Below are 17,278 nucleotides of genomic sequence, written 5' to 3'. Positions count from 1 at the left end.
GTTAAAGTTCAATAAATATATAAAACTATATACGGAGAAGAAAACTAAAAGAATTTTATATTTCCTGCTCGTATTATAAATTGTCATTATCGTCTTGGAATTATAATATTCTTCCATGAAATAAGTTATAGGAGCTAATATAAATGCATTAATAATTATTATTATATAAAACATAAAATATATGAAATCGAATTTAAATTTATGTTCCTAAATTGAATTATTTTTTATGCTTGAACTGTCTCTTATCATCGAGAATATATTCTCATAAAATATTATTCGAATAAAGTTTAAAGCGAATAAAAATAACAAATATTAAAGTCTGTAGACTGCAGAAAACTTGCTCAAAATTAGTTTTTTTTTTTTTGTATAAAATTTTACATTTTTGAATTTTTAACATATTTTTAAAGATAAAGAAAATAAACTTCCAGAATTTATTAATATAGACTGTTTGAAACTTTTAATTAAATGCACCTCTTATCTTTGAGTGCTTTTACAATTTAAAAGAAATTACCTTAAAGCATAAATTATTTTAATTTAAATATTCAAATAATATCATTAAAAAGAATGTTATGTAAAAAAACATTATTAAACAAGGTATGGTTGCTTGGTAATATACTAACTTTAAAACATTATCCACACACATTTACTGGAATTTTAGCAGCGACATTTGCAGTTTAACAATTTTTAGAGCTTTGATTGAACAAAGGAATAAACATAAATAGAATGAGAGAATTTACTCTCCTTTAACAAATACGTGCTGCGAAATTCTAAAGAAAATTCAGGAGGAGACTAATTTATTTTTAGCGCAAATACCACTTCAACTGTTGTGTTAGTAATTTATGTTGATTAATCTACTCAGGCCGGTAAAAAGAGCCTGTAATTGTGGCTTCACTACGTGTCCCGAATGATGTTAATGGAAGTTTTAAAGGCAGGGGGAAATTAAATCGCAGGCTTCGGTCACATTTCAGAAATGAAAAGATGTTCAAACACACCATTTTATTATTGTGCTTCGAAATTTATTATATTTTGAAAACATTATCTGTTTGCTGAAATGATTGAAAAAAAGAATGAATTTGCAAATATTTAGATGACAACTCAGAATTTCAATTTCCAAGAGAATATGTAATTATTAATTTTTCAAATACGTTCGAAATACTGAAGAGTCTGTTATTTATTGCGTTAATAATTCTATGATAATAAAAATTAATATGCAAATAAAATTTATTTTTTTCGTTTTACATCGCCTTATCGCATAATATTTATCAAAACAAATCTGATATTTTTAATTTTATTTATAGTGATATTCAACTGTAATCATTATACAAAGCACATATTGAAATTAAATATGAAATCGATTAACTTTAATTGAAGTGTGTAGTTTGAACTAAAACTATTCTCGCGGTCTTGAATTTAAAAACGAAAATGACAAATGTGGCAGTTAATAATTTTTTTGGTAAGGAAAGCATATTTTTAATAATTACTTTAGGAACAATAATAATTAAACGAATTTATAATACATTAAATGCATTGCACAAAAATGATAAAAGGATGTTGTTGTGTTTTTTAATGACACTTACTATGGACAAGCTCGCTGACGAAGTCAGTGATTTTAAGCCAAGGGAGCGTTTGTTTTAGTAGCGCCAATTAGGGCCACGAGTACGTCTTAGCTACTCACGCATCACATTCGCTTGCACAACCCCTTTTTACAGGGGGGCACATTCACACCTCTCACAGATAGAACAGGAAGAACAACCATGCCCGAACAGCGACTCGAACCAAAGGTCCCGGGGAAGACGCGCTACCCCTATGCCAGGACGCCGGCATAAAGGGATGTTTACTATCGAATTACAGATGACGACGTTACTTGGAAACTAAACAATTTCAATTATTTATCCAGAAGACTATCTAAAATAATTAAAACCAGATTCATGAAATAAACAAAAACCCTGCAAAGATTCATATATTGCTTCATATTTTGAATGCTCTTCAACATTACACTTCATAACTTAAAAATTCTTTTGAGGCCCAATTTACGCAAAGTTATTTAGGTGTCTTAACATATTATTGAATTTGAATAGTATGCAAATTCTATTTCATATTTTATTTTGATTTTGTGAACTTTTGATACTAATTTCTATGAAAAAGCATTAAATAAATACTAGAAAATAATATACTAGCATTAAATAAATAAACAAATATAAATACTAGCAGTAAATAAATGCTACTATAATCAAGCAAAAATAGAAACTGTAAGTGTTTTCAGAGAAATTTTTATGTCGATCGAGGATTGCATTTAGCCCTATTTTCTGCTTTATGGATAAGATTAACGAATCACAATAATTAAAAAAAGCCAATTATTTACTTAATGAAATAACGTAAAAAAGATAAAAAGCTGTTTTTCTCAAATATAAATCTAATTTTTTACCTTAACTAACTGATGATTTTTTTCGTCATGTTACCATAGTTACAAGATTTCTTCTGGAAGCCAGTTTGAATTAACAAAGATGTCACTCTTTAATTTATAAAAAAAAAATATTTTTCATTCTATAAATAATGCAAGAGTTCCAACAATTTATACTGTATCAAATATGGCATATTATATGAAATTATCAAGCAGTTTCAACTTACAGTAATGAGAGTAGGGTCATCTGGATAGGATACGCTTTGAAATTCTCTGTATTTCCTGTTGCTTGGATCGCTGGTAGACAGAGAAGGATTGACTCCTTGTTCTACTTCTATTACTTTTGGCAATGAATCTGATCGTTCTGCAAAGTGAAGTGAATCATTTCATAAGTTTGAATAAATTTATTAACTGATTAGAAGATTAGGTATGGATTAACTGATTAACTGTAATTCTGTTAATGTCATCGATACTTATAATTCTATACTGATTTTTAACTTTGTTAGTAAACAGTTTATGTAAGCATCACTCCTTTGATAATTTTATTTGAATTATTTAAATTTTAAATTCTAAAATTAGAAAGCTGATTCAATGTAAATAATAACATAGTTTGCTTAGTATTAAGGTGTTTTTTTTAGGAACGGTAGACATTCGTTATAATTTTTAAAGCCTCATAAGCAAGCAACCTCATAAGCATATTATAGAGCAATAAATTCAATAGAGATTATTTTATATACTAGATTAAATTAAAATATAATTACGAAACATTCTCCACAAAGTGAATAAAATTACAAGCATAAAAAGTGCAAACATTTTAAATAGAATAATTAATAGATAAAAACTAAATAGAATAATTAATAAATAGAATATAGAATAAACTAAATAGAATAGTTTTAAATAGAATAATTAATAGATTAATTGATAAAACTTTAGAACATTCAATATCTACAAATTATATTTTTATACTCATTGAAGTGTTCTGAAATTCTATGTAGAAAAGTTTATTGATGAGTTTCTTTAATCAGTGATGCATTAACTCTTAATGCTTGATGCCATTTATTCCAAATATATTTACCTGAAATATTTTTGCATTTATACCATTAATAAATTCTGCAGTACTTAATAATGAGAAAAAATTGCATTAAAAATGTATCAAAATCTACCATCTTCAACAACCGAAAAATGAATATTGAAAAGATTTAATGTTTTATTATCTATAAATACTTCCCATTTTTCATCGATGTATTTCTGTTCACTTTCAAAATGAAGGAAACATGGTTGTGTCTCTTGCTTAAAAATTCAAAAAAGAAGACTTTATGAAAATGAATTTAAAACATATACGAGGTACATTTTCAAATATTTTATTCTTTAGTTGTCCTTTCTATCGTATGAGAATCAATTTTCCAAACTCCATAAGTACATAAAAATACCACGTTTGATTAAGATCTTTTTTATGATTTGTGCTTTAAATTTTATTTCGATAAGCATGTTGTCGAACCATGTCACGTTCATATGAAAGTTAAAGCAATCCCCAAGATTTCCTTTTTCATAAACTGCATAATGGACCCCGACAGGATTTCAGAGCATATTTGCAACAGCTCAATAATAAGCAATCTACATTTCGTATTTTTGATCATTCTGTAGGTGAATATATTTTAAAAACTGCAAAGAGTTATTCAAATGTGAAATGAATTTTAACTAACAGTAAAAGAATAATTTTCTTTTTTATTTCATGACTTTATATACTTGAAATTATTCAGAGGCATATTATATTTTAATTCATTTATAAATAGTATCATCAAGAAAGAGTATATTTAAATTTTGTCTATGGTGAGCAAACTCATATTTACGAGAAACTTTCTTAAATTATAGAATTTCAGATTTTTTAAAAATTAATTAAAAATCACAATTATTTAATTATGAACTATATATTAATTTCTTAAAATGCAAATTTGATAAAACAATAAAACTGTATCAAATGCGGTGATCAATTACAATTTTGAATTTCAAGACGAATAACGTTTGAGAAAATTTCATATATTATAAAGCCCATTTTAATATCAATATACGATTAAATACGTAAATACTAATCTCTTATCTACAATAAACAATAGAAATTTTTTAAAAGAATATTACATCTTATAAAGGCAGCATAATTGCAAAGATAACAATGTCTTAATGTTTTCGTTGTTGTTCTTTCAAAATATTCTTATGCTATTGTTGTTTCTAATGCCACTTGTCATAGACAAGCCCACTGAATTTAGAAGTCAGTGATTTTAAGCCAAGGGTGCCTCTCTTGTTTTCCCGTCGCGCCATCTAGGGCAAAGTGTACGACTTACCTACACGCACATCACAACCCTTTTTACGGTACGGACTTCATTCATGCATTTCATTCATTCATCCACAGATCGTAATTTAGATCTGAACAAACGAACGATCACCCCTGATCCAGTACCTCCAGTGGTATTACTCTGGACATGGAGGATTTTGTGACCACTACAGATTTATACGGTTGACAGTCACCACACATACGAATGGTTTTTGGCCAGCGGCGTTTGAACTCGCAACCCAAGGGAAGCGAATCCAACGTCCAACGCATTATGTTGTTATATTAAGCAGAAATAAATTTGAAATACCCAATCTATCCTCTTTAATAAATATACATATAGAAATAAATTCAGTGATGATAAAGTTTTTAAAAAAATTGTATCTAAACAAAGGGATAAAAAATGGATAATTTTTATCTTAACGAAACTTGAAAATAAAAAATAGTTTAATATCTTTTTTCAAAACATTTATAAAAACTAAATACTTTCATAAATATCACTTTTCGAGCTATTGTAAGATCGACAAGGTGTTACCTTGAAAATAGCTTTTCTCAGGTATAATGTCTGGTCCTTGACTGCTAGCTACGCATGGCTCTTTACATTCTTTCGTGAGATGTGAATCAGTTCTGAAACAAAGAGGAGTAAAAGTAGTTTATTGATTGTTGAAAAATATGTGAAATTCAATGTGGACCGGGAAACATTTTTCATCATTTATTATTAGTGTGTGTGTGTGTGTGTGTGTGTGTGTGTGTGTGTGTGTGTGTGTGTGTGTGTGTGTGTGTGTGTGTGTGTGTGTGTGTGTATTACAGTGAATACCCGAAATCTGTCAAAATGCGTTTTAACTGACAACGCTAGGCAGTACCCGAATTCACTAGGGAAAACTCGTTTTAACTGATAGCGCTAGGGAGATCCCAAATTCACTAGGAAAAACACGTTCTAACTGTCAACGCCAGGGAAAACCTGTTTCCTGTAGTTATTTCAGGTGTTTTCTAGTTAAAACCATAGGAATCTAGATTTTTTGCTCGTGAAATTTTCAAAGCAAGTGCAGTCGTCTAGCTTTATTCATGCCGCAATATGTGTTGTACTGTTAATTTATTTACGATGAGTAAAGAAAATGTTAATGTCTTTTTCGACAAAAAGCATTAACATTTAATATAAAGTATATTTATAAAAGATAAATAAAATAAATCTCTTGGACAATTACAATTTTTTACATAAAAAATCAGAATAACTTAAAAGCTATGACACGTGATGAATTCAACGCTCTCTTATCTGAGTTTGAAGAAGCAAAATCTGCTTTTAGCAAGACTTATGTTCAGTACTGCAGATAAAAAGATTTGACATTCTTGAAATCAGTGGAATAAGAAATTTGGTTTCTTCAAATGTGCCCATAAAATATTACTTACCAATTGAAGAAATTTTTGACGCTATTGAATTTGCACATATAGTCATAGGACATGGGGGTGAGAGACTATTTAAAATTGAAAATTCAAGAAAATTTGCTAATATAATTACTGAGATTATACAAATTTTTTTATCAATGTATGAAACATAGCAGAAAAAAAATATAAGGTTTGGCTTCTAAACCTATTATTCACACAGAAATTAATATACGCTACCAAATGGATTTGATTGATATGCAATCAATAATGGGTGGCAGATAATGAATTTAGGTTTATTATGTTTTACCAGAAACATTTAACAAAGTTTACGTTACTACGACCACTTCAGAGCAAAAGAATGGAAGAGGTTGCTTTCCAAGTACTTGATATATTTTTGATATTAGCGGCTCTTTGTATACTGCAATCTGAGAATGGAAGAGAGTTTGTAAATTTCATTATAGAGCAGTTATGTACGTATTGGCCTGAATTACGTACATAGCCTCGGTACAGCCAGTCGTAGGGTTCAGTCGAGAGGGTCAACCAAGACGTAGAAAATATGTTGGCTTCATGGACGAAGGATAAGCAAACTACAAAATGGGGCAAAGGTGTTCGCTTTGTCCAATTCATGAAAAACCGAGCTCAACATTCAAGAATTAAACAATCACAATACAAAGCTATGTTTAGGATTGAACCAAGAGTTGGAATTCAAGCTACAATCTTGCCAACAGATATTATAAAAATATGCCGAGAATGAACTTCAGAAAATTTCCGAGGACATGAATGCAGAAGAGCAAACAACTGAATAAGCATAATTAGGAGAGCGCATATGCTTGCTAGTAAGTTGACTAACCATTTTCGAATCAGAGAGGAAGTCAAAGAAACTTCAACAAACCGAGCCAAACGAATGAAAAAGATCTAAGATACAACACATTGAGTTTTGTATTTGAGGTAATGTCGTTGTTCCCATTCCAGAAGTTGATAGAGCAAAAGCTCATTTGCAAAATCTCATCGGTGTAATGATTGAAAAAAATTAAGATGGCCTGTGCAAAATTGGCACGAAAGATAGAGTTCTGAACAAACTGTATTCGAAGTAAGAAATGGCATTTAAACTTAATTAGTTCAGTATTTATTCAATAAATATATGGATATTACTTATGTTAGATGCAGTAGACTACAGCTAACCAGAGTACAAGTTTGATACAAAAAATTAATATATTCCCTGATTTTGAGATCTCAATTCGGTGTATTGCCGCAAATTTTCTTGACTAAGAATGAGTACCGAATCAGGACATTTCACTGAGAACAGCAGGAAGAAAAGGAACTATAGGAAGTGAACAAGGGTTCGCCCGCTATTTTTGTAAAAAAAGATTGTTCTTCAAAGAGGTTCAAAGATTGTTTCTATATGAAAAATGGTTCTCTTTGCAATCCTAAGTGCCACATCAGTTTGCCATGTCGAAATAAGTAATTTGTAATAACTGTACTAATTAAACAATATTCAAGTAAATAATTTTTTCTTCAATGATAGGTTCTTTCCTTAAACATTGTATTAATAAATATAGTTTTATACAATAATTTTGGATTAAATTATATTTTCACGCAAATGATTCAAAACCCTAATAAAATGGGTTCTCCCTAGCGTTGTCAGTTAAAACACGTTTTTCCTAATAAATTCGTGTTCTCCCTTGTGTTGTCAGTTAAAACGCGTTTTCCCTAGTTAATTCGCGTTTTCACTGCAACATATATATATTTATATTTATTTGATTTTCCTTTTAATCCCATTATATTTTCAATTGTTTTTTCCCCAATCCCTTATACATTCAGATTTTTTAGTTGTTGAATTCTTAATTGGATTTTATCTCTCATTTATATATATATAATGTTTTGATGTTTTTAATCAAAATAGTAATACTTACTTAGTTTCGTCATTACGGTATTCTCTACCTAAAAAGAATTAAAAAATATGAGTTGGAAAATCATAAATATATACAATTTCTTTATCTTTTTAGAAATTACGCTGAATAAATACACACTTATGTAATAAATGCATTGTTGTTTATTATTACAGATTTTATGTATAATAAGTCATTTTATAGAAATTATTTTGTTTGTTTAAATGAATACAGGTATTATTATATTATATACATAATATGTAATATTATTATATTTAATATTGTATTTTATATATATAATAACTTGTCTTATAGACATGTATTTAATTGTATACTTGATTGATATAATTATATGTATATTAAATGTATGTACATTACGGTATTTTCTACTTAAAAACAAATTTAAAAATATGAGTAACGAAATCATAAATATGTACAATTTCTATATCTTTTTAAATATTGCGCTAAATAATTGCACACTTATATAATATATTTATAATTATCATTTCATACTACATGTATATATAAGTAATCTTATTAGCATATATTTAGAGAGTTACTTAATGATAAATGAATAAATTTATTATTAATATTACATATTGTATGCAATAAGTAATATTAAAATATTTATTATTACATATTATATGCATAATAAATAATTTTATAGACATATATTTAGTGTATTTAATTGAATACATGTGTATTTGATTTATATAATTGCATGTATATTAAAAACGGAAAATGTATAACACAGAAAATACATAATAATATAATCCAGCATTTATGTAAAATTATATATTTACTTGTTTGTAAATTCTTATACTTGCAAAGAAATAGTTGTTTATGAAAAATTGAAAGCAGTTTTTAATATGAGGTAAGATATGAACGGCATACCCTTTCTTAACGCTGAGGCTTAAATAATTATGAAGATGTTTGAAAAAAACATAAGTCGGATAAAGAATTAGAAAAATAAAAGTTAATGGTGAATATATTCCGAAAACAGCGTACAATATAGGGTTTTAGATATATTATAAAAAATGCCTATTGCTTTGATGAAATCTATTTTACTTGTACTTAAAACTATTAAATTATACTTTGAAAAATCCGTCCTTTTTCAAATATTTCCAAAGCTTATCTAAATCTAAAACATCGTCTTTGCAGGATAGCAGAAAACATAAAAGTAACATTTGATATAACTGAAAATTCGAAATAGGAATATGTAACTCCTTTTGAATTTATAACATGTTTTAGAGTGCTCTTAAGAGTTTGTCGATAATGAAAGTTGTGTTTGTGATGTATTAAAATGCATTAGTTTCTGTCAGCTGGTTCTAGAACAGGAGAGCAACTTAATTTGTGATATGTAGTAAGAAGTGGTGTCAAATGAAGTAGAGTAAAATAGAATTGCATCTTAATGCAGACATTTCACAGAACAATTTTATGACAAAACAGAGAAAGGTAGGGATTTCTGTAAGTCGAATATTTATATTCTATTAAAGAAGCTGTATATTTCACTATACTTATTCAGTGAATATATCAAAGTTGTTACTGATTAAAAAAATAAAGAGAACACGATTCTTTTTTTAACGAGATAGGATCTATCATACAAACTCTAGTATAATTAATTTTTCTTATAAAATATTCGATGAAAATTTGGAGTTTGTGTTTAAAAAAAGTATTTATTCTAATTTTGGGTGTAAAACTTCAAAAAGGACAAACAAAGTGAATAAAAAATTATGCTATTCGTTGAAATCTTTTAGATAACAATAATAAAATAATTTTTATAGTAAAAAAAAATATTCGGTCAAGCCTACGATATTAATTTATGCAGATTAAAATATTGGAAAAAGGAAGAATTTTGAATAATTAATTATTATAAATAAAAAATGACTTTTAATAAGTGGTATAATGTAGAATAAAAGTAGTCACAGAGTGTATTAGGTAACCAACAAAATCTGAATTTGAGGGATAAAATTTTTATCATTTAGCTAAAGTATGTGGAACTTAATTAATGCGAACATAAGTGCACAATCCGAAGAGTTATTTTTCCAACAAATTCTCCCTTTGTTTACAGAGCATGGCTAATGCCAAAAGAATAAACTTAATATCTGTTTCTTTGGAGGATAAGAAAGGCGCTGCGATTATTAAAGTTAATGCATTTTATTGCTCTCTAGTGTTAATACATATTATTGTAGTATCTGTTTTTAAGTTTTTTTTATACACGAAACATAAAAGAGAATGTACTTAAATCGCCCAAAAGTGTTGATTAAGAGATTATAATATTTTTTTTTTTTTTTTTTTTTTTTTTTTGTAATTCTTTCTATGATATAGATTTCTCAAATTCATTTTGAGATAGACGGATGTATATAGTAGTAAACAGTGTTTTCAGAATTTTTTTCAAATGTATATTAAATTTTAAAAGAAATCAATTTATGGAAGTTTGTATTCTTGCCTATATATCTGCAAATTAAAATGCGATAGCAATAAAATGCAAAAAGGAAATACGAATAAAATTTGGTGCACTGTTTCAAAATTTAGATTGTTGAAGTATATCCTCATTTTTGTCAATTCCCTCAAATACTTGATTGTCTGTTGGTGTGTATAGTCGTGTGCGAGTAAAATGCAATAACTCACAGCGTAGCAACTTTTATAATTTAAATTTATAAATAAGTTTTTTTAAATTGTAATTATGGATGAAATTTTAGTTTCAATACGTTGACAAAAATATTCCAAAATACATACATATGTGACGCACTAAATTATTAACATACAAAAATTCTGAGCATTCATGGTGTTTAGACCTTTTTGAAAACAATGCAATTATAACATATTCGAGGAATAAGAGAATATCACTCTTTAGGAACTTAGCAAATTTGAGTGAAATCGCTCTTATAGGTTTGAAAATAAAATAATCTAAAATTTAAAAAGATGCATTGTTTTACTATGAGAAAGATAACAGTTTAATTATTTAAAGATTGAATATAAATAATGGATAAGCACAGAAATATATTTTATTAATATTACTAATTCATTTTCCATTTATGTCTAGACATTGTGATTTAATCTGTTGTGTCTAATAATTATAACAGCTTTCACTTTAAATCTTAATGAATTTTCATCTTCTTTCTTTTTGCTAAATTGGAAATGAAAGTAATAAGTCCTATTAAACTTTCCAACAACGAAATTATGAACATTTTTAAATTCACATAGCTTAAAAAGGCGATTCTGATTTAAAACTGGAAACGCAAAGCACAGTAAACATCAAATGCAATTTTTACAGGAAAGAGAATAACCAGGCACAGTATTACAGTAAGTACCAGTTTTTGATATTTTCTGCCTCTTCCTGCTATTGATACTAACTAGCTTTATTATCATGTATCGTTCCAAATGACACTAAGTCCTCCTGGTCAAATATTGTAATATTTATGTCATCGGCGTTACATATAAAACGTTTTCATAGAGGACTGAGTGAATGTGTGACGCTTCAGTTTTTTACGGTAGGGAACCTTCGAACTTATTCATTTTTGACATATAATTATTATTTTTGTTTCTTTTGGCACAGACTGCAATTCTATTTCCATTCTTCAACGTTAATTTAGAGCATCGTTTAAGATCAGTAAATATATTATTTAAATTTTACTATACGAATTCAGTAATATAAAATAGCTGTTTATAATTATCATTATTTATCGAATCACTATTGCTTCTATTAAATTTTATGCTTCTTAAGAATAAATTAATAAACCATTTTATTCATTTGACGGACTTTTATTGTTCGAAATCAAAATAATCATCTATGGAAAGGCAACAATTTTCAGGTAAATTCAGATAAATCATTGTTCGATTCTTTCAATTTCGACTCAGCGTGGATAACTGTCATTGCCAAACATGTAGTATAAAAAATGCTTAAAATCAGTTTTAATAATAAGTATAATACCATCAATGGAATGATATATTCACCTTTTGAAGCTCTCCTTTTTGAGTGTAACTTTACAGTGAGTAAAATAACAACTCCAAGCAAGATTAAAACAGATATGGTACCGATGACAACACCAAGTACAGCAATAAATGTTCCTGAATCATCATCATCTGAAAAAGAAAAAAAAAGTGAAAAAATATTTTTAATTTCTTTTCCATTTCATTATAAGTTGTTAGTTATTATAATTATCTGGAAAATAGTTTATCGTTTAATAATTTATTTTTTGAACATTCTGAAATCATTAATAATTGTTAGAATATTGAACGCCTGAAAATTGTATTCAAAGATAATATGTTTATATTTAACAGCAATAGTTCATATTAGCCAAATATTGAGAACCTTAAAAATGTAACCAAGAATCTATCAAAACAATCTTCAACCTGAGTCAAAATTTTAATAATAATATTCATAATATTTATGGTTTTGTTTATCATAATAATTATAAATATATACTAAAGAATAACAACCAAATGTTAGCGTTTCTTATATTCTGCCTATTGCACTTCGAGTTCACGCGAAAATCATTTCAAATATATAATTTGCATTTTTGCAAAATAAAGAGTTGTAATAAAAATTAATCTAAATAAATATATACAAACACAATGCATGCAATTAAATACATATTAATTAATATATTAATTTTAATTCATTATGATATATGTGTAAACTAGATGGAATTAACACAATGATATATCTGGAATTCAAGAAATATATTTTGAATAATGGATGGTATAGTTAAATATTCAATGGTATAGCTGTATTTTACAAAAGAAGAAAAATTCGTAGAATTTCTAATTGAAATTCATAGATAGCAAAACTTGTTAGGTATTAATACAATCCATCTTTTGAATAAATCATTTTGAATAAAATATGACTTTTATTCAAATTTCAACATCACTAAAGCGCTTTATTTAGAATTTGAAATTTAACGAAATAAATGAAACCATTTCGAAACTAGAAAATTTCTCATTTTATTTGAAATTGCTGCAATTTATTTCGCAAAAGGAGTTATGTGAAATTGAAGAACTTTATGTGCAGTTGTACTTAATCATGTATATTTTCTAAAGAAATTTATTATTATATGTAATAAATTAATACTTTTAAAATGTATATAATAATTGGCTTAAGATATTTTTTTTTCAAATAAGCGATCTTTAAATGGTGATACCAAAGTTTTATACAATTTATATTTTTTATATATTAAGAAAGAAATGATAGTTAAAGCAACAAATGCTTATAATAATAATGGAAACGATTTTGCAAAAATGAAATTCATTGAAATATTTTCGATAAAAGGCCATCTAAAAATAATAAATCGTTCCTGTAATTATATTATTTATTAACATGATAATTTATTAATAATTATGTTTTAAAATTAATGTATATTTTATTATTTAATATCATACACATCAGTCTTAACGTGGGCTTGAATATTAAAGAAATGCAATCAGTAATGTAGAATATATTATATATGATTTCCTGAATTTGATATAGGTTAATTTAATAAATCAATTTACCATGTAGATACTACAAATAAATATTTATAGCTCCTGTAAAAAAAATATTTCAAATGGTTAAATACTCTTTCATAGAACATTCATTAATATATATGAACAGGGTCTCCCTAAATATTGGTACAAGCTTTACAGAGAAAAGGGGAAAGGGGATACATATAAAGAATTGAAAATTGCAAAGCAACTCATGATCGGAAGCTAGATGGGAAAGTGATATCTAAAAATCCAGAAATGAAGGGATCCAAGGAAAAGATTACTAAAAATATTGGGTTGGCAACTAAGTAATTGCGGATTTCACTCATAAATGGCTTCAGTTGAATTTTTAGTTTTGCATATGTAGTACAAATGTAAAACACATTTTGTTGTTTGATAGTTGGCAATTCAGATGTCAATCAGTAAAAAAGTTTTTTGATCGGTTGCGTAGTTTTCGTTTGGCGTTCGTTGAAAAATGGAAAATCAAAAGAAACATTTTCGTCAGATTTTGCTTTATTATTTCCGTAAAGGGAAAAACGCATCGCAAGCTCATAAAAAGTTATCTTTGGTCACTTGGCACAAATTATTGGAGCTTGGTTGGGATTAGGGATTGCAATACCGTACCAAAATTTCAATACCGGTATTCGTTATTTTTTAAATCTTAATACCGGGATACCGGTTTTAATACCGATATTAGAAATTTTAGAAAAAGAAAGAAAACACAGGTGTTTCTTTGTTTTATTTGCCAGTTTTATTATAGAGTGTAAATGTCACAAAAAATAATTTATAACTTATAAATTATAACAGTATATAATCACAAAAAAGTAAAGAAATATCTTTAAATCACAAAAAAAGTGTAAATATCACTATTCAGTCTGTGATTCTATTACAAATTTTTGAAATGTGATCTTAAAAAACATAATGCATCAATTGTACTGTCATTCAGCCTGAAAAGTAATTTTGTGTAAAAATTACCAGCTGTCGAAAACGCTCTTTCGGCATCTACGCTAGTTGGTGGTACTGTTAGCAATGCGCAATATACTTTTTGCAAGTATTTACCTCTAAATCCCTCATCTTCAAATAAAATAAATCGATTCTTTTCTTCTTTTCCATTTTTAAAATCATTATAATTATGTAAATACCATAAGACATTTTCTATTTCGGTATGCCTATCTTCTGTGCGATTTTTCAATGTAATATATAATTCTTCAGATAGTGATGTGTACTGTTCTTTCAATGACTGCAACATGAAATTTATTGTTGCATTAGCTGTTAATAAATTAGAATCTCTCAGACATAATGCCTCAATAGTCAGTTTTATTGGAAGTAGAGCTGATATAGTTCTGGATATTAAGTCGAATACACGGTCTGAAAAATTAATTTACAGGTTTAAGTCGATTATTGCTTTTGGATTGGATTTCTCAGTTTCAAAAATCGTTCCATCATTAGGAGTAAATTGTTCCAACGTGTTTTAGAATCTAATATTAACATATATTCTGTTTTATTTTCAGTTAGTATATATTTTAGTAATATATCCTTGTTATAGGGGAATGTTTAAATATCTTAACAATTTTTCGAACTTTATAAATTATAGGAAGCAATTCTTGATAGGTTAACATTTCATCCTCATTAGCAATATCTTTTTCAAGAATTACAATGTCATGATCTTCATTGTCAATATCACTCTCACTCTTATTCTTTTCAAAATTAGAATCCGAAATTTCTATATCCACAGTATTTGGATTCTTCGGTTCTTTATTTTTTTGGTATAATACATCTATTACTCCTAAACTTTTTTCATAATTGTTGCCCCATCAGTCGTTATGGTTACAATATTTTCTTTCAGGGATAATCCACGATTCCCTAATTTAGATTTAAGCCATTAATTAGCTAATTAATTTCGCCCGTTAGGGAGACATAGAAACAAAAACGTATACTATTTTACTATGTTTCGCGATTACTATGATACTATTATACTATTTTACTATGAACATATAGTGAAGACAATTTTAAAAATTTCTAGTAAATACCGAAAAACCGGTATTTAAACTTGTGAATACCGGTATTACGAAATTGTACAAATGGCTCGAAATACCGGTATTCGGTATCCCGGTATTGCAATCCCTAGTTGGGATGTTTTGCCACATCCACCATATAGTCCTGACCTTGCACCATCTGATTATTTTTTGTTTCGATCTTTACAAAACTCCTTGAATGTTAAAAATTTCAATAATGATGATGATGTCAAATTGTACCTGATTCAGTTTTTTGCTAATAAAAACAAGAAGTTTTATGAACGTGGGATTATGATGCTGCCTGAAAGATGGCAAAAAGTCATTGATCAAAATGGGCAATACATTACAGAATAAAGTTATTTAGTTGAATGAAAAAATTGTCTTTGATTTTCTAAAAAAATCCGCAATTACTTAGCTGCCAACCCAATATATTGCTCATAAATTATGCTATGCTAAATGATACCATGTGAAAATGTTACAAAAGATGTTCGAAGTTTCCATCATTCAAAGCGATGCATGCGTTACTCTGAAGAACCATGGATTGGTTGATTCGGTCAAATACACCAGGATTTCCTTCAGTAGTGTAGACGATTCTTGCAACCAGATCCATTTCGGACTCAGCAAGTATTGCATACACAAGTCTTAAGAACGCTCAACGGAAAGAAATCCAAACTACTTAAATAAAAAGAGAGTTGGAGGGGCAAGCACCCAGTCCACCATGCCCAATCAATCATTGCTCAAGCGGCACGCTCAAATGTGTCCAAACAAATCGTCAAAGTTCTGATGCACTCCATCATGTAAAAAACACATGTTGCTTCTCACATTCTGTGGTACAGGGTAAAGTAAACCTTGCAGAATGTCCTCAAAAAATATGAAGTAAATTGCTGATGCCAGAGATGATGTCAACATGTTAAGTGTTATTATATAATGGCCGGCTAAACCATCCCAAACATTCATTGATAAATGATGTTGAGCATCATGCTGTTCTCGCTCCACGGGGGCTCTCGGGAGCCCATACATGTGTATAACGTTGATTGAACATATCATCTCGGGTGAAGTACGTCTCATCCGTTACAAAACATACAATGCAAATGAGAATCTTAAACACACTGGTGAAAATACCGCTATGCAAAACGCACAATTGTAGGATAATCTATAGGGAGCAGTGGCCGTAATCTTTGATATGGGTGTAAGGCTTCTTCTTACAAGACACCATGTACACAATACCATGTATTCACATACGGTAGCACAATGCCTTCTACTCTGATTACTAGTTACAGTAGACAACACATTCATGGAATGGGTACGAATCAATCGTGAGCTACCCCCATTATACCTCCAACCTCTTAAAGGTACATATTCACTTAAATTGTGATGCACATTCGAAAAATCCCTGTGTTTCAGTACATCTCTCTGTGGACCGTTCTTGAAACAGTCTATGAGCTGCTCGCCCATTGCTATCAGTCAATCCGTACATGAAGTGAATACCTACCGATTGATGCATCGCATAATGCTGCATACTTTTATCAAGGAGGTTATGTTGGATTTATTATGACAAACCCCTCCAACGCTCACGTGAATAGCACTACCTACTGGAGAATCTTGATGTTTCCGGTGATGAGTTATTATGAAATACTCCATCCTTTTGATGTGCCTTGCCTCCCCTTAAAGTTTGTATCAATATTTTTGACACAATAAGCATATAACACATAGTAACGATTTCACAGCAACAAAGAAAAAAATCTAAATGTAATAATATCCTCTATTTTCTAGTCAACAAAAACCAGATATATTACGAAAT

General features: G+C 28.4%; 1 protein-coding gene across 2 annotated transcripts in view; it reads right to left on the bottom strand.

Annotated features, from left to right (window-relative positions):
- The window catches only part of LOC129961685 (synaptogenesis protein syg-2-like), a 386,666-nt gene that overhangs the window by 31,322 nt on the left and 338,066 nt on the right, over positions 1–17,278 (bottom strand). For both annotated transcript variants that reach the window (XM_056075219.1, XM_056075220.1), the window contains 4 exons: positions 11,957–12,085; positions 8,024–8,051; positions 5,263–5,354; positions 2,629–2,765 (listed from right to left, as the gene is read on the bottom strand). In XM_056075219.1, the coding sequence (XP_055931194.1) occupies positions 2,629–2,765; positions 5,263–5,354; positions 8,024–8,051; positions 11,957–12,085 (386 nt within the window). The remainder of the gene's footprint in view (positions 1–2,628; positions 2,766–5,262; positions 5,355–8,023; positions 8,052–11,956; positions 12,086–17,278) is intronic.

Source organism: Argiope bruennichi, chromosome 2, assembly GCF_947563725.1.
Source record: "Argiope bruennichi chromosome 2, qqArgBrue1.1, whole genome shotgun sequence".
NCBI classification, from domain to species: Eukaryota; Metazoa; Arthropoda; class Arachnida; order Araneae; family Araneidae; genus Argiope; species Argiope bruennichi.
Note: the sequence above shows the minus strand (reverse complement) of the source record. Positions and strands in the feature narration are given on the sequence as shown.